We start from the raw sequence: 25280 nt of genomic DNA, 5'->3' as shown, positions 1-25280 counted from the left end.
GAGGCTGGGATATACTAGCCTGTGGCTGCGGGGCTGCCTGCGTAACTAGCCACTGTGCTGACGGACGAGGACATAGCATCAGCCATGACCCTGCTCACACCTGTGCAGGATGATAAAGAAAGTAGAAGTAACCAACAGCTGTGGTCCAACTAGATAAAACTTTAAGGCGGGAAGTCAAGTGACAAGTGAACTTGTCTATGTGTGTGTTTTTTAACTGTTAGTTACTTTTGACATTTTTAAAAAGGCTTCTTGTGGAAGTCAGACCAAAAGCAGGAAGATACTGCAGCAAGATGGATTTGGGAAAAGACCAGTCTCTCTCAAAGCTCCATCAGACACCTGATCATCATCAAGAAGAGACCCATGTTCCAGGTAATGAAAGAAACCTTAAGAGACAGTGGCTGTTGGGAAGGATTGGGCTATGATTATTTTCCTCTTTGTATGGGTCTGGCAAAAAAGGGGCATCATTGGGTGGGTACATTCATGTATTAGAAAGGAAGAATAGGGGCTATATAACTTTCTGAGCTGACTTCTAGCACTAAGATTCTAGTAAGCAGGAGAAACACAAGGAAATAATAAATAATTATATATATAGTCATGAAAATACCCAATAATGGATGGTGTGGTAAAACAAGTACAGCCATATATGTAGCACAAATATAGTGTAACTTTTGGAAAGGTATCTGGCAATAAGTAGCAAGAACTATAAGAGTGTTTATTCTGTTGACTGACTAATCTTAGTCTTTGGATATATCCTAAAGCAGCATTTTGGCTGCTTTTGCAGAACCCTAGGCCTTGAGACAGTGATTTAAACATTTTGTACACCATGGATCCCTTTGGCTTTCTGATGAAACTCTAGACACCTTCTTAGACTAAATTTTTTAAATACATAAAGTTAATTACATATGATTACAAAGGAAGCAATTATATTAAGAAAAGTATCAAAATAAAAAACTGATATAATAATATATGTGCTTATTTACAGGTGCATTAAATAATAAGATCCAGTGATGGATCTCATTACCACTGTATCAAATCAAATATTTCATCTCAAATAAATGATATTCTAAGGTATCTGTAATAACTGTAATATGATATGGAAAAAAATCCATAATTTCTTTTTGTGACAAAGTCATAAGGAAATGGGCATTTAGATTGGTAAAAATAAAGGTATAATTTTCCCCATCCAAGTTCACCATTAAGGACTGCTGTTCTAAAATCAAAAGATGTCATGGTCCATGAGGTATGTTCGCTTTGGGAGGTCCCAGTGCAAATTTGAAATCATTCCACTGGCTCTAAGAAGTTCTACATCAAAGACCCATTAACTTTTCACAGTCTTGGATGGCAGCAGTACTGTTGTTGATAGTAACTTTAATATTCCAAAGAACTTGGAGAAACATCATCCAAAGGAAAAAAATACAAAAGAAAAAAAAATCTGTGTGTGAATTGCTTATTATAGTTGATCTACAGTGGCAAAAACAACAACAACAACAAAAACAAAACCAAACAAACTGGCAACAACCTAAATGTTCAATATAAGGGGAATGAGTGGATAAATGAGAATGCATCAACTTGATTAAATATCATGTAGTCACTAAAGTTACAATTATGAGGACTAGATGATGGAATTTATTTCTGATGGTTAATAAATGGTAAAACTGTGGTATGTAATCATTGCAACTTTAATATAGGGGCTAGATGAATACATGGAAAATCCCATGGACAGAGGGGCCTGGCGGGCTATAGTCCATGGGGTCGCAAGAGTCGGACATGACTTAGCGACTAAACCACACCAGATGAATGAATACGAGGAATGAAATGAAAACAGGTTATAATGTTAAGGATGGCAGAACATGGCTGGTTTTTTCTTTACTTTTATGTTTGTACAATATGCACACTATTTTGAAGAAATTAATAGCACATTTATGTACAAATACTGATCTTTTCATTTAAAAAATGTTGACTGAATGTTTGCTCCCAGGCATGCTTCAGGAGGCACAAGGATAAATAAGAGATAGTCCTTGTCCTCAAAAGGGTAGGAGAAAAACTTGGACACTCAAGGGGATTCTATCATTTTGCTATAGGACTCCTTGCTGTTAACGCCATAATTCATCACTCTCTCTCATAACTTTCATTTTGATCCTACAGAAGTCATTGGAACTTGGAGTCTGCGAAACAGAGAGCAACTCAGAAAAAGAAAAGCTGAAGCACAAGAAAAGCAAACTTCACAATGGCAATATCGGTATAGTATCACTGCAAGGGAGAAGGGACTGATATTTACTTAGCATATGTTACTTGTTAAGAGGTGCTGAGAACTTTTATACACTCTAGTTTATCTTTCCATCAATCCCACAAATCAGGAGCTGTTATCCATATTCATCTCCCCCCGCCTCCACAAAAAAAAGAAAGAAACCAAGTCTCTGAAGGTTAAATCTCTTGCCTAAAGTCACACAGATAGTAAAGTGATGGGAACAGAATCTTATTGCTGCTCTCTTTTACCAGGTGATCAAATTATGTATATTGTAGAGAGGCCTGCTGTTCAACCACTTTAGTAATATAACCATTGTTGGGAGTAGGAGACACCATTGAGAAGACCCCCAAGCTTGTTCTCTAAGCTTTCTATTAGTAAAATTCTTCTTTAATGAGTGTAGTTAACTCTCCATGGAGTAAACCAAAGTAACGTCTGTAAATGAGTGATGGAAGAGTCTGAGAGTTCCTGTGTCCAAAGTCAGCTGTATGGAATCTCAGGGAGGGAAGACATGAGCATGACTATACAGTAGGCAGCATCTAACGGCCCCGTGTAGACTATAACTGTGAAAGCAGAGGCATTGCTTGCTTGGAGGTAGAAAAGGGGAACCCAAAGAGCCACAGTACAACATCCATCTAAGCCAGGGTTTCTCAACGCTGATGTCACTAAAGCTGTGCATAGTAGGATCACTGGCCTCTAGAAACCCATAGAACTTTCTTTTTATTTTATTTTTAAACTTTACAATATTGTATTAGTTTTGCCCAACATCGAAATGAATCCACCACAGGTATACCCGTGCTCCCCATCCTGAACCCTCCTCCCTCCTCCCTCCCCATACCCTCCCTCTGGGCCGTCCCAGTGCACCAGCCCCAAGCATCCAGCATCATGCATCAAACCTGGACTGGCGACTCGTCTCATACATGATATTACACATGTTTCAATGCCATTCTCCCAAATCTCCCCACCCTCTCCCTGTCCCACAGAGTCCACAAGACTGATCTATATACATCAGTGTCTCTCTTGCTGTCTCGTACACAGGGTTATTGTTAGCATCTTTCTAAATTCCATATATATGCATTAGTATACTGTATTGGTAGAAACCCATAGAACTTTCCCTCCCCAGTTATGACAACCAAAAATGCTGGCAGACATTGTCAAATGCCTCATGGAGTGGGGAAGAGGAGGTAAAATTGCTCCCAGTTGAGTGCCACTGATCTAAGTTCTCTTCTTCTTTAAAAAAAAAAATTTTTTTTTGTTGTTGTTGTGCTGGGTCTTCGTTGCGGCATGTGGGCTTTCTGTAGTTGCAGGGGCCTCTCTTCATTGTGCTGCACGGGCTTCACATTGAGGTGATATCTTTTGTTACAGAGCATGGGCTCTAAGTGCACGGGCTTCAGTAGTTTCAACATATGGGCTCAGTAGTTGTGGCTCATGACCTCTGAAGCAAGGGCTGAACAGTTGTGGTGCATAGGCTTAGTTGCTCGTCTGTATATGGAATCTTTTCAGACCAAGGATTGAGCCCATGTCCCCTGTATTGGCAGTTGGATTTTTATCCAGTATCACCAGGGAAGTCCCTTTACAGAATTTTGATTAAGATTTAGCTATGCATTGCTTCTTTTTTGGAAAAATGTGTCCTTTGGTGGCAAAAATAACATAGGTATACATTTTTCTAAGCATCATCTTTAAAAAAGCATACAATGCAGGTGTTTTAAGTTCCTATTCTCACTGTGGACGGAATATTGTCTGTTCTGCCACAAGGTGTGTTTCTATAACACCAGTTAGCTCACATATAATTGGTAAATAGGAGAGTGGTGTCAGTTTAACGTGGAAGTTGTGTTAATATGTAATTTTTCCTAGTCAAAAGAAGCCAGAATAGTGGGAATAGAATTAAAAACTTCAGCAGGAAAGGAAAAAGCCTTCAACTTGGCTGCTGTGTAGATAGGAATCTTTTCAGCCTGCATCCGGGCTCCTTCCACAGAGAAGGACATCACTAGCTCTGCAGAGATCTCCTCATATAGCAGGTTGCACTTCCTCCTGTGCTCAACTCTGCGGCAGCCCTGCTAGCTCAGAGCATCATCCTCATTTAAATGATCTCAGCACTGAAAGCCTGCATTCACACTGGTGCTTTTGTGCATTTTTTACCATCCCCAAGACAGCTTCCCCACAGAAAAAGCTGCCTGTCTGGACTATCCCAGTTATCTCCCCTGTACCAACTATTGTTTATCCTAGTGTTATAAAGTTGCATAGGATTTGACTCATTTGCCCCAACTAAATTTTTTTCTTCCCATAAGCGCTGTCACTTTTAGTGCATGATTTTGCAGAAAGTGGGGTTTTTCAGGAATGCATATATGTTGTAGCGGAAACTTCTGTACTCAGGTCCTCTGACAGGTGACTCTGTTGAAGAATACCAGTTGGCTCCCTGAATTCCATACTCACCAAGCAACCTTCTGGTCATTATTGGCTTCCCAAGTACCTGCTGGAGAAGGCGATGGCACCCCACTCCAGTACTCTTGCCTGGAAAATCCCATGCATGGAGGAGCCTGGTGGGCTGCAGTCCAGGGGGTCGCGAAGAGTCGGACACGACTGAGCGACTTCACTTTCACTTTTCACTTTCATGCACTGGAGAAGGAAATGGCAACCAACTCCAGTATTCTTGGCTGGAGAATCCCAGGGATGGGGGAGCCTGGTGGGCTGCCATCTATGGGGTTGCAGAGTTGGACACGACTGAAGTGACGCAGCAGCAGCAGCAGCAGCAGCAAGTACCTGCTACAGAGAAAGAGTGCATTGTCACTTTGCTTTTCTCACAGTTTATTTAAAAATTGGTCTTTAGGTTTATATATCAATCCCTTTGAGCTGGTTGCTGAGCCCTGACTCGAGAAATGGATGAGGCTGGTTTCACTATGCTCTTAGAATTGGGTTTCTGTACTCATTGGGTTGGGGGAGGGGTCCAAAGCTGAAGAAATCACTGGAGTAGGTGGAACCTTGGTGAGCCTCTTGGTAGTGGGCTGGTCTTGCTGTTGTGACTCATTTCTAGACTGCTGAGGGCTGTTCTCACTACAGTGAAACCTCAGTTCCAGAGAGAAAGGACAGAGTGTAATGGTTAAGAGCCCGGTGGCTGAAGTCAGATGACTTGATATGAAGACTAGCTCTCTCATGTCCCAGCCATTTCACCTTGGGCAAGTTACTCAGAAAACTGTGCTTCAGTTTTCTCATCTGCAAAATGGAGATTATAATAGTATCTGCCTTGTAAGTTTATGTGAAGATTACATGAGATAACAGAATAAGTAAATTACTTAAAACAGTGCCTGACATGAGGAAGCACTATATATATATATATATATATATAGTACATTCTATATTAATATGAGTACAGATTTCTATTTGGACAGTTCATCCATGTAAGTTATTACATGCTCTTACAACAACTACATGAGGCTGGGCAGACACTATTTACTACATTTTACCTGTGAAGAAACTGAGGCATAGAGAGTTTGACTTGCCCATGATCACATAGCTGATAATTAAGAGTACAGATTAAATTTTAGACCACACAGATATATTTGTATCTTTTGAGGAACTACCAGAAAGAACATAAAACATTGTATTACTCAGACTCCCTCATATAGAGATCTACATAACAAATTATTTAGGATTTAATTTCTAAGATAATAAGTGTTTCCTGAAGAATTCACGTACATCAGTTTTTAAAAACGTCTCAAATTAAAAAAAATTTATACATCATCTTTTAAAAATTTGCTAATAAGGACTTTAAAATTTATCTTGTTACCTTGGTTACTTGGACTTAAACTTCAAAATGCTGAGCTATCATTTTTACCTTCGTATCATCATATTATTTCTACCTTCTATATTATTTGTAATATTTCTTTTAAACTATACTATTAAAATATAAACCTTTAAAATATTGACTTCAAACTGGTTTTGATGAGACAGTCTTAAAAAAATTAATTATGGGAATTTTTCAGACACAACAAAAGAAGAATAGGGTATACATTTTTTGAGTGTGCGTGAACTATGAGAACTGCAGAGGTGTAAAAAACACTGGTTTCATTCATCTTGAATGAATGTCCAGTTTACTAAAAGAATTTGGGTTTCTCCATTAAGCATAATCCTCATAATAAATCCTATAGGAGTGGTAAGCATGGAGAGCATTTCAGTCCTGTGGCCTGTTAGAGAAGGCTCTATGGGGCAGATAGCATGGAACAGAGAGTTTCAGTAAGTTTAGAAAGTGATGAAATGCTTTATTTATAGTACCCCCCCACCCCCACACCGCCCCCCCGCTCCGCCCCTGCCATAGTCCATCTGTATTAGCCTTCTGTATTTGGTTATATTTGCAATACCTAACAATTTGTCATTGGCTGCAGTTCTCATGCATATCTTTCCATCTTTTAGATCTTAAACTATCAGTTCAAAGTAGGTGTAATATGACCACTCACACCTTTTCACCAAGCTGCTTTACCTCAAGAACATGTTTTTGTAGCTTTGGACCCGGCTTATAGTACATCTCATTCGACTCACACTGCAGCCTCTTAGCCTATTTTACTTAAGCTGCTGCTGCTGCTAAGTCACTTCAGTCGTGTCCGACTCTGTGTGACCCCATAGACGGCAGCCCACCAGGCTCCCCCGTCCCTGGGATTCTCCAGGCAAGAAGACACTGTATTAAATGAGCAAGCCAGGCTCATCACCTGCAGGCTTCACAGATGTGAAGCAGGTCTGCATTGCAGATTTAGCAACACAATCATACCAGTTTTCCCCACTGGCATAGAGAAACGAATTCACACAGGCTAAACCCAAAGAGACTATTACGTAAAACAGAATGTCAATCTGTTCATTTATAACATCAGTGATACATTTTCTATAACCAAAGTTTAAGTATACGCTCTCAAACACACACACACACACACACATACCCCGCTCACTAAGAAGGTGCTTGTTGAACGAGTCATCAAAGACAAAAAAGTCCTAAGGGTCATTTCCTCTCCGGACAATTGAGAACATTTAGCACTGCTTCTTCATTGTACACACAAGGAGATTGAGGCCTGGAGAGATTAAGTGGCTTGTTCAAAGTCATGCCACAAGGCAGTGGGAGTCCTGGGTCAGTTACTGCCAAACATTTATTTGAATTCTGGAGGCCTATTTTTGATAGTAATTCTGATTTCCCCATAGAGAGAAAAAACACAAGCGGCAAAGAACAGGGAAAAGAAGCGAAAGAGGCAGAAAGAGACAACAAAATACAGAAATGAAGGTAGAGCTTCCATCACAATTAGAAAAGGAAATGATGGAGAAAGCGCCAGCACCTGGAGAGAAAGAAATCGAGCCACCTGGGAGTGTGACCGAAGTTCTCCTTCCGGCAGTGTCCCCACAAAGAGTTGCGCCTGCGAAACATCTTTCTGAAGTAGGTCAAGAAAGTGTTACCCTTCAGGAAAATTCTTCTGAGTACCAAGAAACAGCAGTACAAAACCAACCTTCTGAAATATGCCAAGATATGGCTGAATCTGAAGACCTCTCTCCTAAAATGTGCCGAGAAATAGCTATATTTCAAGACCAGCCTTTCAAAATGTTCCGTAATATGGCTCAGCCTGAAGACGTCTCTCCTAAAACATGCCAAGAAGACATTGCAGCCAAAGTCCTTTCTTCGAAAACATCTGAAGATACAACTGACCTGGAGGAATGCTCTCTTGAAGCACATCCCAAACCAGATATGCCCAAAGCCTCCACTCTTGAAACATACCAGAAAAGACCTGAGCCTGAGGAACCCGATTCTGAAACAGGTCAAGGAATAGTTGAGACTGAAAGCTTTGTTTCTAACACACAGCAAGAAATGGCTGTGCCTAAAGAGCTTGCTACAGAAATACACCAGGAAACAGTTGAACCTGAACACTTTTCTCATAAAATATATAAAGAAATTGCCATGTCTAAAGACCCCTCTCATAAAACAACCCAAGAAACATCTGTTCCTGATAAATATCCCCCAGAAATGTACCAAGAAACACCTGGGTCTGAAGAATATTCACTTGAAATATACCAAGAAACACCAGGACCTGAAGCCTATGCACCTGAAATTTACCAAGAAACACCTGGGCCTGAAGACCTCTCTACTAAGACATATAAAGACAAAGATGTTCCTAAAGAATGCTTTCCCAAACTATACCAGGAAATAGGTGGACCCCAAGACCAGGATTCTAAAGCACACCAGGAAGATGCTAAGGATGTTTATACTTTTCCTCAAGGTATGGGTTTCTTACTGGGGTCAAGTTAGTGACACTGCCATTTCTTAACTGCTCCCTGTTCATAATCAGAGCACCAAATAGGCGTCTCTCCCTTGGACCATTGATTTATAGCCTTCTGTGACAATCCTGGGTTATCCCAGTTATCTCAACAGGTATCTTTGATGTCTTTGTCCAGTTTTAAGTGAAAAATGTTTATCATTCACTTGATATTTGGTATATTTCCATGTAATTTAAAGAAAATAATTGAAACCATAAGTGTATATAGTGGGTACCTGTATATACTATGCATTTTGGGAAGCTTTAGTAGGTGAAGAAAAATGAACCCTATGTAGAGTCAATTATGTGCAAAATATTTTGGACAATTACATTTATATTAACACAAAATCTTGGTGAATAAAGGTTTTTTTTTTCTAGAAAAATAACATTTCATGGCAAACTGAAGGCAAGTAAATTCATGGTTCAAGGTACTGAGAAAGATACAAAGACATAAAATAGGATCCTGATACTAGGGAACTCCTTGTTATAGGAGTTAACAGGCTTACCTATTTCAATATTTGTCCCTGAAAAGCATAGTATTTTAAAAACAATGTGACCTTTATTCAATTTTACTTGTCTCAGGGACATAACTGAGAGCCTTGGCTCTCCTTGTTCAGTCCTGTTCTCAGTGTAGAAAATGGGCTGAGCCTAGCAGCCTATCCCCAGGAAACTGTTTTCTAAAGAAATTCTTTTGGTAGCTTATTTTCTCTTTCTCCTAAAATATGAGTGCAACAAAAACCTGGGCTTAAGTTGGGTTCCAAGCAATATAGGTTTTGAGGAAATACCTTTTTAAAATTACAGTAAAAGCAGACATATGAAACACTACCTGTATTGACAGGAGTCCCCTGCTGGAGACGCGCCTCTAATCAACACAGCACCAGATTCTCAGGGTTTTGTTCTAAACCCAGTGAGGTTAAGACAGGCAATTAATTAATTATTTTATGCTTTTTGGCAATTAATGCTTATCTTGTTTTCTCTTTTCTTGCCAAACAAGTAGAAATGTCTTCCTTTTTGCTGATTATAAAATTGCTATAATGATAGTTATAAATGTTCATTATAATAAATTAAAGCAATATCTAAGTGACTATAAAGTGCCCTATGATACCACTTCCTATCTCTGATCCCCAATGTTAAGTTTTTGTTTTAACAAATGAAATGGTACAGTACATTCTATTTTATAACCTGTTTTTTTTACATGCCATATACATTGTGGCCATCCTAATGACATCTTTGTAACAGTCGTCCAGTATTATGTTATATATACAGCAATTTATTCAACCAGTCCTTATAATGATGAACACCTAGGTTACTGACAAGTTTTACAGTTATAACAATGTTCAATGAACATCATGGGAAGTAACGGTTGTTTAACTAAAATTTATATACCACTTTCTATCTGCCAAACTCTCTATTAAACATTTTTTGTGAATTACTTTATTCATTGTTAGAAACCCGAGTGGATGAATAATATGTCCCTATTTTATAGATAAGGAAACTAAGGCACTGGAAGCTTAAGTTGATCTGATTACTTCCTTGGATAAATTCCTAGAAACTGAATTGCTGGGCCAAAGGGTACGAGGATTTAAAGTCTGGATACATTCAGTCAGACTAGCCCAAATGTAGCAATTCACAGAATCCAAGACTTTGTGTAAGTGCCTAGTCCCCACGCCCTTGCCAACACTGCACATGATTATGTTTTAAAAATCTGCGCCTGTCTGCTAGTTTTTAAAGACCAACCAACCTAATTGTTTTAATTTCCACTTTTTTTGATGACCTATGCTACCAGGCTTGCTTTTAAGATTATTATGAATTTAAGTTTTTCCTTTTGAGAATCACCTGTTTGACTATTTGCTCCATTTTATATTTAGGATATCTATCTTTTTGATTAAAAATCTCTTTAAATAATAGTTATTAAATCTTTGCCTACATATAAGTTGAGTCATAAACATTTTTATTCTTGTTGTTTGTGGTTTAACTTTGTTTATAGAGGTTTGGACATCTATATGACCAAAATTTTAATGTTAGTTTTTAGTTACTCAAATTTGTCATGATTTTAGTTTTTAATGATTCAAACCTGTCAATCTTTTTCTTTATGGCTTTTAGTCTGTGGTCTGCTTAGAAAGGCTTTTAAAATCTTAAGATTAAAGAAATATTCTATTGTTTCTATAACATTTATTGTATCTTAATATTGAAATCTTTAATTCATCTGAGATTTATTTCTGTGCAGAGTGAGGTAGTTTTTTTTTTTCTCCAAATGGATAGCCAATTGTCCCAATACTGTTCATTGAATCTATTTTCATATTTTTTTTTGTTTTACAGAAATGAAGGAAAATCCCAAAGCAGAAGAACCAGAGATAATAGAAATTCCAAATGTGCCTCAAGAAAGTAACCCAGAAAATGACATCTACAGTTATGTTTTATTTTAATAATGTTCAACCATCATAGTCATCCAACAAAATACACATCTTAGTACATCATATGTGTGATTTTCTCAAAATATGGTAGAAATCTCTACAATATTCATTAATATTTTAACAGTATCTCCCCGCTTATATAGTCTATAGATATATAGATTATATCTGAAAGCGAGAATTAATGTTTTTTCTCAGGCTCTACCACATAGACAATATTCTGCTAGTGTGTATGTGTGTGCACGTGTGTGTGTGCACATATGTGTATGTATGTGTAATCTGGGGAGAGGACAGTGGTGGGAACAGACTTAATAGCTTTACTCCCCTTAAGAATTAATCAAAGAAATGTTTGCTCTTGGGGGAAATTATCAAGCCCTCATTTTTTCCATTTTTAAGGCTGAACAATGAAAATTTGGGGAAGTATATAGTTTTCTTGTAAACTTTGATCAGTTATTAATGTAACAATATCAAAATTTTATGTAGGCTTAAGTTAGCTTTTAGTAATTTAATAATTTTAACAATTCTTATCATTCTAGGACTTATTTAAAGATATTTTGGAGTGACGTATGTACTTGCATATTTGAATTTTGATTTTCTATTTTTACTTTTAAAATATTGTAATTGTGCAAAATGTACATTAAACATTAGTACATGTTTAACTGTGTGGACATCATGGTAAGCACTGTGACAGTCAGAAGACCTATAACACATAGTCCTTACCTACTAGGAGTTTAATCTAGTCTCGTGGAGGAATAAAACAGAAAACAAATAATTACAAAGAAGAGAGTAATGCTAATGCTCTTTGGATAGAAGATACAACCAAGGGAATACTCACTTTTTTGCCGGAGTGACCTGAAAAAATTACACGAGTGGACCCTTGAAAGTTGGAGAAGATTTGTATTATAGGTGAGGATAGCAGCGTTATTGTATGTGACACAGAGAAGAGTGAATTCAAGATATGTTCAAGAACTGCATGCAATGTACTACAGTTAATGCAAGGTCCATGTGGAATAGCAGAATTAAAGTTTGGCAAGAATCTATCTAGTCCTACCTTGGGCTAACCTCCTCTCATTGTGGGTACAACGGTTGTTCTTTAAAATCCATGAATTTTATGATATTAAATCTAATATGATATGTGATAAGATCCAAAGGTTTAATTGATTTTCAGAAGGATCCTTCACTCAAATGAAAGATTAAGAATCATTGTACTGGATCACCCCTGGTGGTTCAGTGGTTAAGAATCCACCTTCCAGTGTAGGGGATGCAGTTTGATCCCTGGTCAGGGAATTAAGATCCCATATGCCACGGGGCACCTAAGTCTGAACACCACAACAAAGATCCTTTGGGTTGCAACTGAAAAAAAAAAAAAAAAAAAGGAATTATTATACTGAGGAGTGTTTCTCAAAGTGTAGGCAGATACCTACTTTGAATCATTTAGGGTTTGGTTTTTTTAAGGCAGATCCCTAGATCCTACCTCTAGAGAAAAGGCTGTATCATAAACTACAAATAATCACATATAATGGTTATTTATATAACCATATGTCCTCTAGACAAGATAATAAAAATTGCAAATCATATAATTAAAGCGCTACATATTTAAGTTCCTGCTTTCCATAAAGAGAACTTTTTCCTTTAAATCAAGTAACAATCTACTTCATCAACGTCTCCAAGTCTGCTGTGCATTTCAGAACATGTCACACTTGGTATCGTATTTTCGGCGTCACTATCATTGTATATGATATCTAAGGCCAAGAAGGCAAATACCTCTGTTGGGCCACAAAGCGACTATCACTTTTAGCAACACCCCCATCTAGTGGAAAATTGCAGCCATTACGGCTCGAGTTTTACATCGTGCAAAAAGCTCAACAGTTCTCAACTTACTTTTGTTTCATAGCTGCCCAGAACTGTTCCCTCCTGAAAACAATAAAGGCATTCTTTTCCAATTTCACCTGGAAAAAACCTATCAGAGGACATGTAGGGGTATGAATTTTATCAGTTTTTAAAGTTTTTGTTTTAAAACCCACAATCCTCTCTTTAAATCTTTGACTCCTTCTGATGGTTATTTTCTGAGAGTGGTCTATTAGTTCATGACAAATGAACATGTTTAGGAACAGCTTTTCATGGTTGTTAAACTTTTAAATCTGTGGAGTTTTATGACCTTGAATAATTTGTTTTGCAGGCAATATGTCTCTCTCCCTCCCCGCCCAAGAAAAAACAGGATAAAAAACTCAGAAGTAGAATTAAGTATACAGAGATATATAAATATAACTTATATATATAAATTTATAAATATACAGGTGAGAGATGAGGTTATAAGTAAGTAGGTAAGAGGCCTTGGTGGCTTAGATAGTTAAGAACCTGCCTGCAATTCAGGAGACCTGGGTTCAGTACCTGGGTGGGGAAGATGCCCTAGAGAAGGGAATGGCTACCCACTCCAGCATTCTTGCCTGGAGAATTCCATGGACAGAAGAGCCTATCGGGCCACAGTCCATGAGGTCACAAAAAGTCGGACACAACTGAGCGACTAACACACACACGTTGAGGCCAGGCTAGCGCTGCAGGGTTAACTGGTCATTGCAGTGGCTGAAAACTGATTCTTGTAGGCCCTCAACTTTTTAGAGCTTCCCCCGAACAACCACTACAATCCCAATGTATATGGCCGTTGACTTCGTTTCATTCTCGCTTCAGTTCTCGTGAGGTACGGAGCACAAGGAATAATCCCCACTTCTTATCCCTACCTAGTCTGGTGTAGAGCTACACATCCATTAGATTTGAAACGAGGTTTATTTGGGTTTCTTCTCTGACGAAACATCCTTTTATTATGGAAAAATTGGGAGCATACAGAGAAGTATAAACGACCATCTATGCATTCCCACTACTCAAGAAGTATTAACATTTTCTAACATCCCGTCATCTCGCTGTGTGATAACTGTATATACATATTCTTTTTTTAAAATTAGCGCCATGCGTTGGATGAGTAGGTTGCTTATCATTTCGAGTACCTTTATGCATAAATCTTTATCGACTTGTTCTCAACGGGAAGGGCGGTAACTTGGACCCTAAAACTGAAGCGGGTCCGCGCGAGACAGCACAAGACACAGATTCAGAAGCGGGATAAGGCCTCCAACCTCTAATCGCCACCTAGCGGTAGCCTCTGACATCCCCCGCCCGGCGCCTCACTCCCCTAGCGCCCCCGCCCCGCGCATGCTCGATCTTGGCGCCATCCGCCGGCACAGCTACTACGCAGGCGCCAGGTAGGGAAACCGGAAGCGGAAGGTTTGAACGCGTTGGGAGGACGCCTATGACCCGTAGCCATGCGCGACTTGAAAGAGTCCAGGCCTTGCGCCACAGCGACCCCGTGCGGGTGTGTGAAGCCGGCCTTGGAGACAGGTAACTTCTAAGAGGCTGGCGGTTCTGCACGCGTTAAGACCTCCAAGAGCCGGGAACCGCTTTCACTGCAGAGGGGGGACGGGACATGCGAGACCTTGAATGGACAAGGGTCGTTTTTCCTGTTTATTGTGAAGTTACGGATCATGTGCTCAGGCCACCACGTGATGTGTCTGAGGCGAGCGGGATGATGTCATCTCTCTTGCTCTTTGGTGGCTAGGTTGGCAAGGTCTTGGCAGAACAGCCACGTGCACCAATAACTACTCTGACCCCATGCACTCCCTTTATTGCTTAAAACTAGTTCGTTTCATGTATTGTGTTGTTTTCAATTGAAAGCATCTTATATGCAACCCGTTTCCTCATCTTTTATTATTCTTTGTTTTCTATCTCACACTCCAGTCAATCAAACTGTTTTGTTCCCTTCTTATGCTAGAAAATTTGTCACTTAACTTTGTGCACCTTATTCCCTCTATTTGAAATACTCCACAGTCTTGACCAAGGTCACATACATAGTTATGGTAGCATAGAATTTGAATTATAGTAAGCCTTCTAAAAATGAATTTTTCCTTTCACCCATGTTCTTTCCAGTTTATTATCTAAAAGGATATAACAATGCATATGTAATGATGAGGATATTTATATGTACTTATGAATGTTTTAAGAATCTTGTTTTATAGTTAAATAACATGTGGCGTGCTGTGGTCCATGGGATTGCAAGGAGTCAGACATGACTGAGTGACTGAACTAAACTAAACTGGACTGAACATCTGGTAGAGGCTTCCCTGGTGGCTCAGTGGTAAAGAATAATACACCTGCCAAGGCAGGAAGCGCAGATTGGATCCCTGGGTCAGGAAGATTCCCTGGAGTAGGAAATGGCAACTCACTCCAGTATGCTTGCCTGGAAAATTCCATGGACAGAGAAGCCTGGCCAGCTATAGTCCAGGGCGTCATAAAGTTGGACACGACTGAGCATACACGCATGCACGAAAACATCTGGTAGATTTTAAAACTATGAAGTCAATTTGTTAAAGAAAACATGTTTTCCTACGTCTTTTCTTGACCTTTTTTTTTTGTTTTTGCTTGCTTGGAAAAGAAAAATAATGATGGTGGGTTTTAATACATTGTGTTAACACTATTATGTAGAAAATTGTGCCTTCTCTTTTAAAAATTTTTATATTTTATTTTAAAAATTTTTATTGAAATAAAGTAGATATATAATGTATTAGTTTCAGGTGTACAGCAAACTGATTCAGTTATATGTATGTGTGTATTCTTTTTATTCATTCTCTTCCATTATAGGTTATTATAAGATATTGAGTATAGTTCTCCATGCTGTACAGTAGGTCATTTTTGGCTGTTTTATGTAGAATAGTGTGTATATGTTAAGCCCAAACTCCTTATTTATCCTCCTCTTCCCCTTTTGGTAACCGCAAATCTGTTTTCTGTGTCTGTGAGTCCATTTGTTTTGTAAATAAGTTCATTTCTATAATTTTTTTAGATTCCACCTATAAGCAGTATCATGTATTTGGCTTTCTCACTTAGCATGAAGTCTGGCTTACTTAGCATGATAATCTCTAGGTCTGGCTGTGCTGTGCTGTGCTGTGCTTAGTCGCTCAGTCATGTCCAACTCTTTGACACCCCATGGACTGTAGCTGGCCAAGCCCTCTGTCCATGGGGATTCTCCAGACAAGAATACTGGAGTGGGTTACCATGGGCTCCTCTGGGGGATCTTCCCAACCCAGGGATTGAACCCAGATCTCCCTCATTGCAAGTAGATTCTTCACCTTCTTAGCCACCGGTGAAGCCCAAGAATACTAGAATGGGTAGCCTATCCCTTCTCTGGGAATCTTCCCAACCCAGGAATCAAACCAGGGTCTCCTGCATTGTGGGGGAATTCTTTACCGGCTGAGCTACCAGAGACGCCCCTACGTCTGTCTGTGTTACTGCAAATGGCATTATTTCATTCTACTTGACCTTTTGATTAATGATTTCTTACCTAATTTTCTTCTGTAGGGAATCTTTTAACTGAGCCAATTGGTTACTTGGAATCCTGTTTCTCAGCCAAGAATGGTACTCCAAGGCAGCCATCCATTTGTAGCCATTCACGGGCTTGTTTGAGGATTAGAAAAAGCATCTTTAATAATCCTGAACATTCCTTGATGGGCTTAGAACAGTTTTCTCATGTTTGGTAAGTTGTTTTATAGTTAGAATTGGTACTCTGAACCAGAACTTGTCTCTGAGTACTCCAGTTGGAAGTACCCTTGGAGACTGCCATCCAGACCTCCCTTATCTATTGCATGGGATTCTTGGACTATAGGCATGAATGTGAATGTTGGCATAACTTGGACACCCTCAGGGAAGTGTGGGATCCACTGAGGGGGCACACTGCATTTGCAATTGTTCTAATTGTGATGGATGACTGAAATCCATCAGTAGACCTAAGTTCTGCCCATGGGTCATTATTCTGTCTTCTAGACCAGGGTTCAGCAAGCTATGGCCCATGGAGCAAACCCATCTCATCTTCTGTTTTTGTAAGTAAGTTTATGGGAACACAGCCACGAGCATTCATTTATGTGTTGGCTGTGGCTGCTTTTGTGCTACAGTAGCAGAGTTGAATGTTTATAGCAGAGACTGGTTGACCTGCAAACCTTAAAATATTTTCCAGCTGCTCCTTTAAAGAAAAAGTTTATGGACTTTGCTCTAGACCTGTGAAGTATTAAGTCTACTCTTCCTAAAAGACAAAAGAGACCTTAGAAATCTTGATGCTTTTAAGTAAAGTGTTAGCTATATTAAGGCCTATGTTATACTAGCGTTACTTGCTGTCACTTAAATTTTGTCTCTGTTCATTCTTCCTCACCCCAACATTTTTTCCCCCACTGATCATATTTTAATACCATTAAAGGCATTCTTTCTGTTTTAGTTTGTGAGGGTTATAGTTTTTTCCTCCTCCATATCATTATGATAGATTAATTTCTTTGTCTTCTTTTCTTACTCAGTAATTTGGTTTATTTTCCATAGGATTTTGTTTGTTTTTCACAAAAATGGTCATTTGAGCTATAAGGCAAAAGTACAGCCTCCTAGGCTGAATGGTGCAAAGACTGGCGTTTTCTCTACAAGGAGCCCACATCGTCCCAATGCAATAGGACTGACCCTGGCCAAACTGGAAAGGGTAGAAGGTAATTTCTACTTTTACCTTTTTTTCCTTAACCAAAAGAAGTCTTATAAAATCAACATTGTACTCAGCACTGGCTGTTATTCACAGAAATACAAATGGTGTTAGCCCCTGAGACCCACCAGATATTGAAGAGAATGAAATGATTAAAGGAATGTGAGCATTGAAACACTTTGCAATAAGCTCTCATAGGATGCTCAGAGTTAGTTTATGTCACTGCACTTATCAGAAGTTATTATTTCAAAATAACTCTTAAGATTTCACAGTCATTAAATTAGCAACCAAATTTTTTCTAACTCAATATTCTGTAAATACAAAATGATCTAAAAACAACTGGAAACACTCAAAATTTAACACAGCAACTGGTTGCACGTGCATGTATGGTCAGCACATGGGGTGGTCGGTCATTTCTTCCTTGGAGCCCTGAGGAATGAACAAGCATCCTAGCTGCAGTGCTGCTGTCCACTGAGACATGAGGCAGAGGGCTGGGATGAAGACCCCATAGACTGAACATCTGTCAGATTGTGGGAGAACCTGTGTGGAATACTAGATTAGTTTTAACTGCATGCTTGTATATAATGTTGCTACTGAGCTATTCATTTTTGAAAGCTTCTGGTTCTCAAATCCCTCAAACCTGATCAGCACATTTGTGAAAGAGGCAGAAGATGGAGTGGCAGCTATATGGGAAATCGGGACATTCCAGGCGTCAGCTTGCTTGTTTGTAAAGTGGCCAAAGGAGAAGGATTCACTGTGGGATATTTTTTTGAGGATCTTACGAAGGCTCTAACGGTACATTACAGACTAAAAAGATGAGAGCCATTACTTCATTTGTTCTTTCTGAGAGCTTGAACTCCCTCACTGGATTATATTCAACAGGGCCTTGGTTAGGTTTTCCAGAAAAATTCTAGAGCCAATCCAACTTGAGTTTTCTCAGTTTGTGGTGGCTAACCAACTTGGGTAATAGTACTGGAACATTTTATGATTGTTTGTACAACCCACACATATTTTCTGAGCACTGAATATGTGTCAAGCATTATTCTAGGTGCTGGGGATATAGTGGCAAACAAATTTAGATGAAAATCCCTGCCCTCCAGAAGAGCTTAGCATTCTAATGGGGAAGATCAAATCAAAGAGGTCAAGACAAACACAGCAACACTACAGACACTCTTGTAAGCAAGCATTATAAGGATAACCAGTGTTTTTGTGGTGCTTTGCAGTTTATAAAGCGTGTTCATGTATGTTATCTCATCGTGGCTCATGGACTTGATAGAGTAGCAGTCTGACTATTGTGGATGAGGACACTGAGGTCTTGGATGTTTGATAATTTACCCAACAGCATCCAGACAAGAGTTTGTCTGACTTCAAATCCCTTGAATTCTCACTTGTAACCCCGTGTCTTTTGCAGATGTCATTAGGCACAATCTATCACTTAGAAAGTCCAAAATCTTCTTTCCAAAGTTCCAGGTTCATTCACAATAAGCATGTTTTAGAAATCAGAGTCCTTTGTTAGTCATGTTTTTCTTAAATGAAGATAGGATCAAGTGTGATCATATGTGGTTTTTTGATTCTCACTGGACCAGTTTTCCAAGGGTCAAGTTAGTAGACTCTGCAGCAGAGTCTACTAACTGGACAACAGCTGTGTAAGTGGGATAGCAGGAGACCTTTCCTTAGTATTTGGCAATCTGACTTATATTCTGCTTAATTATATGACGGAATATTATATTTCTCTTGCTGTGTAACAAATTACCACACCCCATCAGTTTAAACAGCACACATTTATTACATGTTTAAGACATTATGATGTTTCTATGGGTTAGGGAGTTGGGACACAGCTTAGCTGGGTCGTTGCTTAGAGCTTCACCAAGTTTCAGTGAAGGTGTCATGTGGAATGAGTTCTTTTCTGGAGGTTTGACTGTGGAAGAATCCACTTCCAAGCCCACTCTGGTCTTGGCAGAATTCACTTCCTTACAGTTGTGATCCTGAGGGTCCTGACCTCTTGCTGGGTTTTGGCTGGTGGCTGCCTCCAGCTCCTAGAGGCAGCCCATAGCACCTAAGGACCACCCACAGTGCCTTGTTATATGGACTCTCCCAGCGTGGCTGCTTGCTTCATCAAACCCACAAGAAGAGTCAAGTGAATCTGCAGCAAATGCAGGAGTCTTAGATAACATAGTCACTGGAGTGATATCAAATCATACTCAAGAGGAGGGGATCATACACCACTAGGTGATGAGCATCACAGGGCCACCTTAGATGCTGTTTGCCACAGTAGAAACCATCGTCAGTCCCACAGAGGTAATGCTGAAGACTCTGAGGTACCTGGGCTTCCCTGGTAGCTCAAACGATAAAGTATCTGCCTGTAATGCGGGAGACCTGGGTTCAATCCCTGCATCAGGAAGATTCCCTGGAGAAGGAAATGGCAACCCACTCTAGTATTCTTGCCTGGAAAATTCCATGGGCAGAGGAATCTGGTGGGTTACAGTCCATGGGCTCTCAAAGAGTCAGATACGACTGAGCAACTATCTTTCTGATGTACTTGGAACAAAGTTAGAAACCTCCAGTGATGCAAAGGTGAGCTGGCCCCACCTAGTGCTCGAAGGCCTACTCACTGTCTAGGGGGAGAGACTCTAAGCAGGCCATTGCCAGACCACGTGACAAGGGCTTCAGGAGGAGTTTGGGCACAGGTTCCTCTGCAGAACCCAGAGGAAAGAACACTTCTGTCTGGTATTACATGAGAGCCTTGAAGAGCAAGCAGCAGTCTGACAGGTTAAAAAGAGAATGAGTTTCTAGGTAGAAAGAGAAGTGTGTATTGGCACCAAGTGTAAGAGAGCCTGGTGCGTGAAGGAACTGTGACTAAGCCTGGTGAGGTTTAGGCAGATGGTGTTGAGTCTCTAATCGTTTGTGCTGTTCTTCATTGTTAATATCTCTAAGATGTTTTTCATATTACAGGTGGAGCTGTCTACCTTTCTGGAATTGACATGATTCATGGCACACCTGTACTAGACATAAAGCCCTACATAGCTGATTATGACTCACCGCAAACTTTGATTGAGTCTTCAGGGGACTTCACCTTACGGAATAACCAACATAAACCGAAAACCGTGTCCCAGTCTGAAGGCAAGACTGATAGCTGTGACTGGCAACAGCTCTCAGAGTACAAGGAATCACAGCCCTGCCGCTGCACTACGGAGAAACCCAAATGTCCTGAAGATAGAACTTCAGGGGAAAACAATGCGGGATCTGATGACGCAGCAAACACCCAGCAAAGCTCACCTGAGCCGAGGGAGAGAGCAGCAGAGTTGGGTGAAGAATCCAGTCCCAGGGTGGCACAAGAGCAAAGTGGCCCACGTATCCAGAAGAGCCCTTCAGAGGAACAAGAAGACAGCAGGCTGAAGAGAGGGGAAGAAGCAGTGGCCCCAGAAGGACACGGCCCAGAGATGTCCCCCAAGGCTCCTTCCAGGGTGGCTGGTGCAGCCCACTGCAGCGTGGTCCCTGCCTGGGTGAGAGAGGCCCCTGTGGCCACCTTGGAAGTCCGGTTTACTCCTCACGCAGAGATGGACCTTGAGCACCTCAGCTCAGGTGAACCAGGTACTTTCCACTTCTTGTTTGTGAATAAGAGATGAGCCTTTGCTAGGAGATTTGGCAAACTTGGTGTTTCTCCCATCCAAATACTAACCAGGCCCGACCCTGCTTAGCTTCCAAGATGACATTAGACATGTTCAGGGTGGTATGGCCATAGACCAAATTGCTATTTCTGAGGGCAGGTATATAGAGTATTGGTCATTATGACTTGTAAAGAAACGTAGGAGTATAAAATCAAACTTGGACAATGTCATCATCTGATGGCTTTCAGTCAGCAACTGTTCAGCACAGAGTCCCAGCCACTCAGTCACGTGTTTACTGAGGACAGCTGCTGCTCAGGAATAGGGCCTCTTGTCAACTCGTAGCAGTAGTTCTTGGAGTTCTCAAATGGCATTCAGACGCTAAGTTGTGCTTGTTCTATACTTAGGTAGATTTTCTTTCATCTGTTTCACTCGCTGACTAGAGAAATGTCTCATCTTATTTTAACTGTCAGGTGGTCAATAGCTCAGCCTTTGGCACGAGCCCAGTAGTAAGAAGGAAAGAGTGTCTTACCACAGGAATTGTCCCTGTAAAGTCCCAGCACTGCAGAAGAGCCGCCACAGGTCTTTTACTTGGCACCTGTTTAATACATAATGTTAACAAACATTGTTATCTGGTTTTTCAAGCCCACAAGCAGATTCCAAGCAGCTGTCTAGAATGAAGGAAGGGCCCATTAAGAAGTGGGTTCAGTAGTTCCAGTAAGAAGTGGCCAGTTTATCGTTGCCAAGGAGATGTCAGATTTCACCTGCCACTGGGCGGTTGTGCTTCTCATTCTATCCTAAGGCCTTATGTTTAAACAGGACATTTAATTTTTAAATTGATCTCTTTATTTTAAAAGTTTTATGAACGTTGTTTAATCACTGCATCTAGTTCGTGGGGGGGCTTCCCTAATGGCTCATTGGTAAAGGAATCCACCTGTAATGCAGGAACACCTGTTCGATCCCTGGGTCAGGAAGATCCCTGAGAAGAAAACAGCAACCCACTGCAGTATTCTTGCCTGGGAAATCCCTTGGACAGAGAAGCCTGGCAGGCCACAGTCCATGGGGTTGCAAAAGAGTGGGACGTGACTTGGTGACTAAACAGCGGCAGCACAGTTCATGGGAAGAGGAAATCAGTTTTGGGTGTTTTTTTTTTCCTTTAGAGGGGTCACGCCCCACATGGCTTGTAGTGTCTTAGTTCCCTGACCAAGGATTAAGTCCACACCCTCAGCAGTGAAAGCTTGGAGTCCTAACTAGTAGACCACCAGGGAATTCCCAAGGAAAGTCAAAAAAAAAGGATTTTGTGGTAGAACAAAGCAGTGCTGCCTAAAAGGTACCATATATTTGCCCCTTGTCTGGTGGTTATCATGAAATGCTTCCTACTTTGGAAAGTTTTGTGTTTTTCAAACTGTAGTTCATTGAGAGGCTACATTATGTCTTACTGATTTAAAAAGTGGTTAAAAAGAGAAATAATGAACTGTAACTATAAAATGGGGGCTGATTGATTTATAGCAGCAGAATTTTGAGCCAGGACAGAAATAAGAAATGACTTCAGAAAGTTTAGAGTGTAGAAAGGATAAAAAGATGTTGGAATGGAGAGGTGGGATTGGCACTGGAATAGAGTGCTGTGGGAACAGAAAGGAGAGTGTATTCTGACTTGGGGAGCAGAAAATCTGGGGAGGCTTCTAGCTTCTTGGGGAGGAAATCTGAGAAGGCTTCTTGGAGGAAAGGGTAAGTATTTGGGCTGAGCTTGGAAACATAAGTAGGCAGAGAAGTGAGGGAAGGGCACCTGCGCCAAATGAACAGCCAAACGAAGACCTGGAGCTTCTACGGGAAACAGTTACTGAAGAGTGTGGTGTCTTGGGAACTCTTCTTTTTAGAGTGGCCTTAGAATCGTTTCATGTACCAAACACGAAAGGAATCTTAGCACTGCATAATTAGTCCTCAGTTTTTGACCAGAGATTGTATTTCATGACTTTACTTACCAACTTTTTAATTGGACATAGTCCAGAGTGATATTTGGCTGTTTTCTAAAATCTGAATTTGTTTTCAGAAGGATAAAGACAGCACCTCCACCCCCCACTACCACTCCAGATGATATTTTGAACAGGGACAACATTCTGTAAAGCACCTGCCTTCCTGGAAGAGCCTGGTCTTTGTTTGGATGTATGTTATGTGGCAGCTATTAAAAATTAGGTCACAGTTAATCTTTTATTTAAGTTTTGTATGTAATATATTTAAAAAAATTATAACACACCCATAGTGTTATAAACATAGGAAATTTTTCCGCTTCCTGTGTTTATTGACATACAAACCTGGGGAATGGGGTAGCCTCTTCCCAGTGATGGTGTTGACCTTAGTCTACCTGCTTCACTGTTCTCACAAGGGCTCTCCCATTTCTCCTACAGAAAGTAGCGTTACTTTTACTTGTGGGTGTGTGACACCCGCCCCTGCCTGAGGCACCCTCCCCTGCCTTTAGGTAGTGCTCTGGCTACGTGTGGCTTCTGAGAATGCTGGAACTGTCATGCCTTTCAGTGACCATGCCTGCATTGTGAGAGGAAAATGACAAGGAATTGAATTCAAGTCTACGTTGAGCTTCCCTAGTGGCTCAGTTGGTAAAGAATCTGCCTGTAGTGCAGGAGACCCAGGTTCGATGTCTGGGTTGGGAAGATCCCCTGCAGAAGGAAATGGCAACCCACTCCAGTATTCTTGCCTGGAGAATTTCATGGACAGAGGAGCCAGGCAGGCTACAGTCCATGGGGTCACAAAGAGTTGGATAGGACTGTGCGACTGACTTTCACTTTCTACACTGAGCATAGAAAGTGACATTTTGGGTGCACAAAAGTGAAAGCTCAGCTATCCTGCTTAGGAGACTAAGGAAAATTATCGCCATGATTTTTTTTGCTCAGCAGATTTCAAATCTGGGTTGAGTGTGCATAAATTTAATATAATGACAGTACCACTTGAATATGTACCACTTTAATATAATGACAGTACCACATTCTTTATGAGGCTCCAACCAGCCTCCACATTGAAACTCACTGTACTGAAATTTGACTTGCATGATTTTGATAATTAAGTCATGGGGTCCTTTTTTGGGGTGGGGGTGGGGGCGGTGTGCCTTGTGGGATCTTACTTCCCCAGCAGGAATTGAACCTGGGCCCATGGCAGTTAATGCATGGAGTCCTCACCACTGGACCACCAGAGAATTCCCAAGCTGTGTTCTTCTTATTGCAGGTGTTGGTCAGGCTTCATTTAAATATTTTCAGTCAGCGGAGGAAGCAAGGCATGCCATCGAGGCTGTGCTGTCAGCTGATCCTCGGTCTGTATATCGACGGAAGCTCTGCCAAGATCGTCTTTTTTACTTTACAGTAGACACGGCACACATTACATGCTGGTTTGGTGATGGTTTTGCGGAAGTCCTAAGGATCAAGCCGGCTTCTGAGCCTGTTCAGATGAGCAAGCCTGCGGAGTCCCCGGTGTCTTTGGGGTCGTGAGGATCCTCCATGGAGCCTGTAAGGCAGCCTGATTGACTTGGGTGTGGCTGTTGGGTTATCAGTACAAGCTAATGATGTGCCTTCTTTGCAAAAGGAAGCAACATGGCACTTTGTGATCTCACACATTTGGTGATTTGGCTTGTTCATAATATTTATTTGAAAAACATGTATTTTAATAAACTAAGAGATATAGAATTTGGAGAAATCACTATATCATGATTGCTTTTGATCAGTTAATACTGCAGAATCCAAAGGCGATGCTATGTCAGGGTTTTCTGAAAGAAGTCAGTTGTCCTTGGTACTTGGTAAAACTGGGCAGAAGTTAGGGGATGTGTTCAGCCATTCATGTTGGGGTTTTTTTTGTCTGAAAAAGCCTGATCTCTCTATTTTGTTCTAAATCAAACTGAGTTATGATATCTTGAGAAACTAACAAATCAAAATAAAGTTGTTATAAAGATCTTTAGAGACTTTGCTCCCCGCACCCACGTATGTGTATATATTTAATCCTGATTCCAAAATGGTGACTTTAGGATTTCTTTGGATGCCTTTGTATCAGAAAAGAAAGTCATTCTGAGAAGTCCAAGAAAAATAACTTAATTACTGATTTATTTCTTATTTATTTCTTATTTACTCTATGACCATTGACTGAGAACTACCGTGAGTGGGTTTCAGTGGTAGACTGAGATTAAAC

At 40.4% G+C, this 25280-nt stretch overlaps 2 protein-coding genes across 3 annotated transcripts; both read left to right on the top strand.

The window, feature by feature from the left end:
• Positions 1-250: 250 nt before the first annotated feature.
• On the top strand, positions 251-11498 carry HEMGN (hemogen). Its single transcript, XM_014481516.2, has 4 exons — positions 251-369; positions 2146-2239; positions 7427-8490; positions 10846-11498. Exons 1-4 carry the CDS (start codon positions 291-293, stop codon positions 10950-10952), a joined length of 1344 nt encoding a protein of 447 aa, XP_014337002.2. The 5' UTR covers positions 251-290; the 3' UTR covers positions 10953-11498.
• Positions 11499-14188: 2690 nt separating this feature from the next.
• TRMO (tRNA methyltransferase O) lies at positions 14189-25063 on the top strand. Of its 2 annotated transcripts, none has more exons than XM_005905977.2 (5): positions 14189-14327; positions 16338-16512; positions 17343-17500; positions 20443-21081; positions 24330-25063. In XM_005905977.2, the coding sequence occupies exons 1-5, from the start codon at positions 14252-14254 to the stop codon at positions 24587-24589; spliced, it is 1308 nt and encodes a 435-aa protein (XP_005906039.1). In that variant the 5' UTR covers positions 14189-14251; the 3' UTR covers positions 24590-25063. The 2 variants fall into 2 exon arrangements, with proteins under 2 accessions (XP_005906039.1, XP_070231704.1); XM_070375603.1 differs by lacking the exon at positions 24330-25063 and adding an exon at positions 23146-24271.
• The last annotated feature ends 217 nt before the right edge of the window (positions 25064-25280 follow it).

Source organism: Bos mutus, chromosome 8 (genome assembly GCF_027580195.1).
Source record: "Bos mutus isolate GX-2022 chromosome 8, NWIPB_WYAK_1.1, whole genome shotgun sequence".
NCBI classification, from domain to species: Eukaryota; Metazoa; Chordata; class Mammalia; order Artiodactyla; family Bovidae; genus Bos; species Bos mutus.
This window is presented reverse-complemented; position numbering and strand designations above follow the sequence as displayed.

Excerpts from the sequence above, each read along its gene's own strand:
- HEMGN (XM_014481516.2), top strand. The coding sequence starts at position 291 with ATGGATTTGGGAAAAGACCAGTCTCTCTCAAAGCTCCATCAGACACCT. Across the intron at positions 370-2,145 it reads AGAAGAGACCCATGTTCCAG|AAGTCATTGGAACTTGGAGT; the intron begins GTAATGAAAGAA and ends TTGATCCTACAG. Across the intron at positions 8,491-10,845 it reads TGTTTATACTTTTCCTCAAG|AAATGAAGGAAAATCCCAAA; the intron begins GTATGGGTTTCT and ends TTTGTTTTACAG.
- TRMO (XM_005905977.2), top strand. The coding sequence starts at position 14,252 with ATGCGCGACTTGAAAGAGTCCAGGCCTTGCGCCACAGCGACCCCGTGC. Across the intron at positions 16,513-17,342 it reads GAACAGTTTTCTCATGTTTG|GATTTTGTTTGTTTTTCACA; the intron begins GTAAGTTGTTTT and ends TATTTTCCATAG. Across the intron at positions 21,082-24,329 it reads CCTCAGCTCAGGTGAACCAG|GTGTTGGTCAGGCTTCATTT; the intron begins GTACTTTCCACT and ends TTCTTATTGCAG.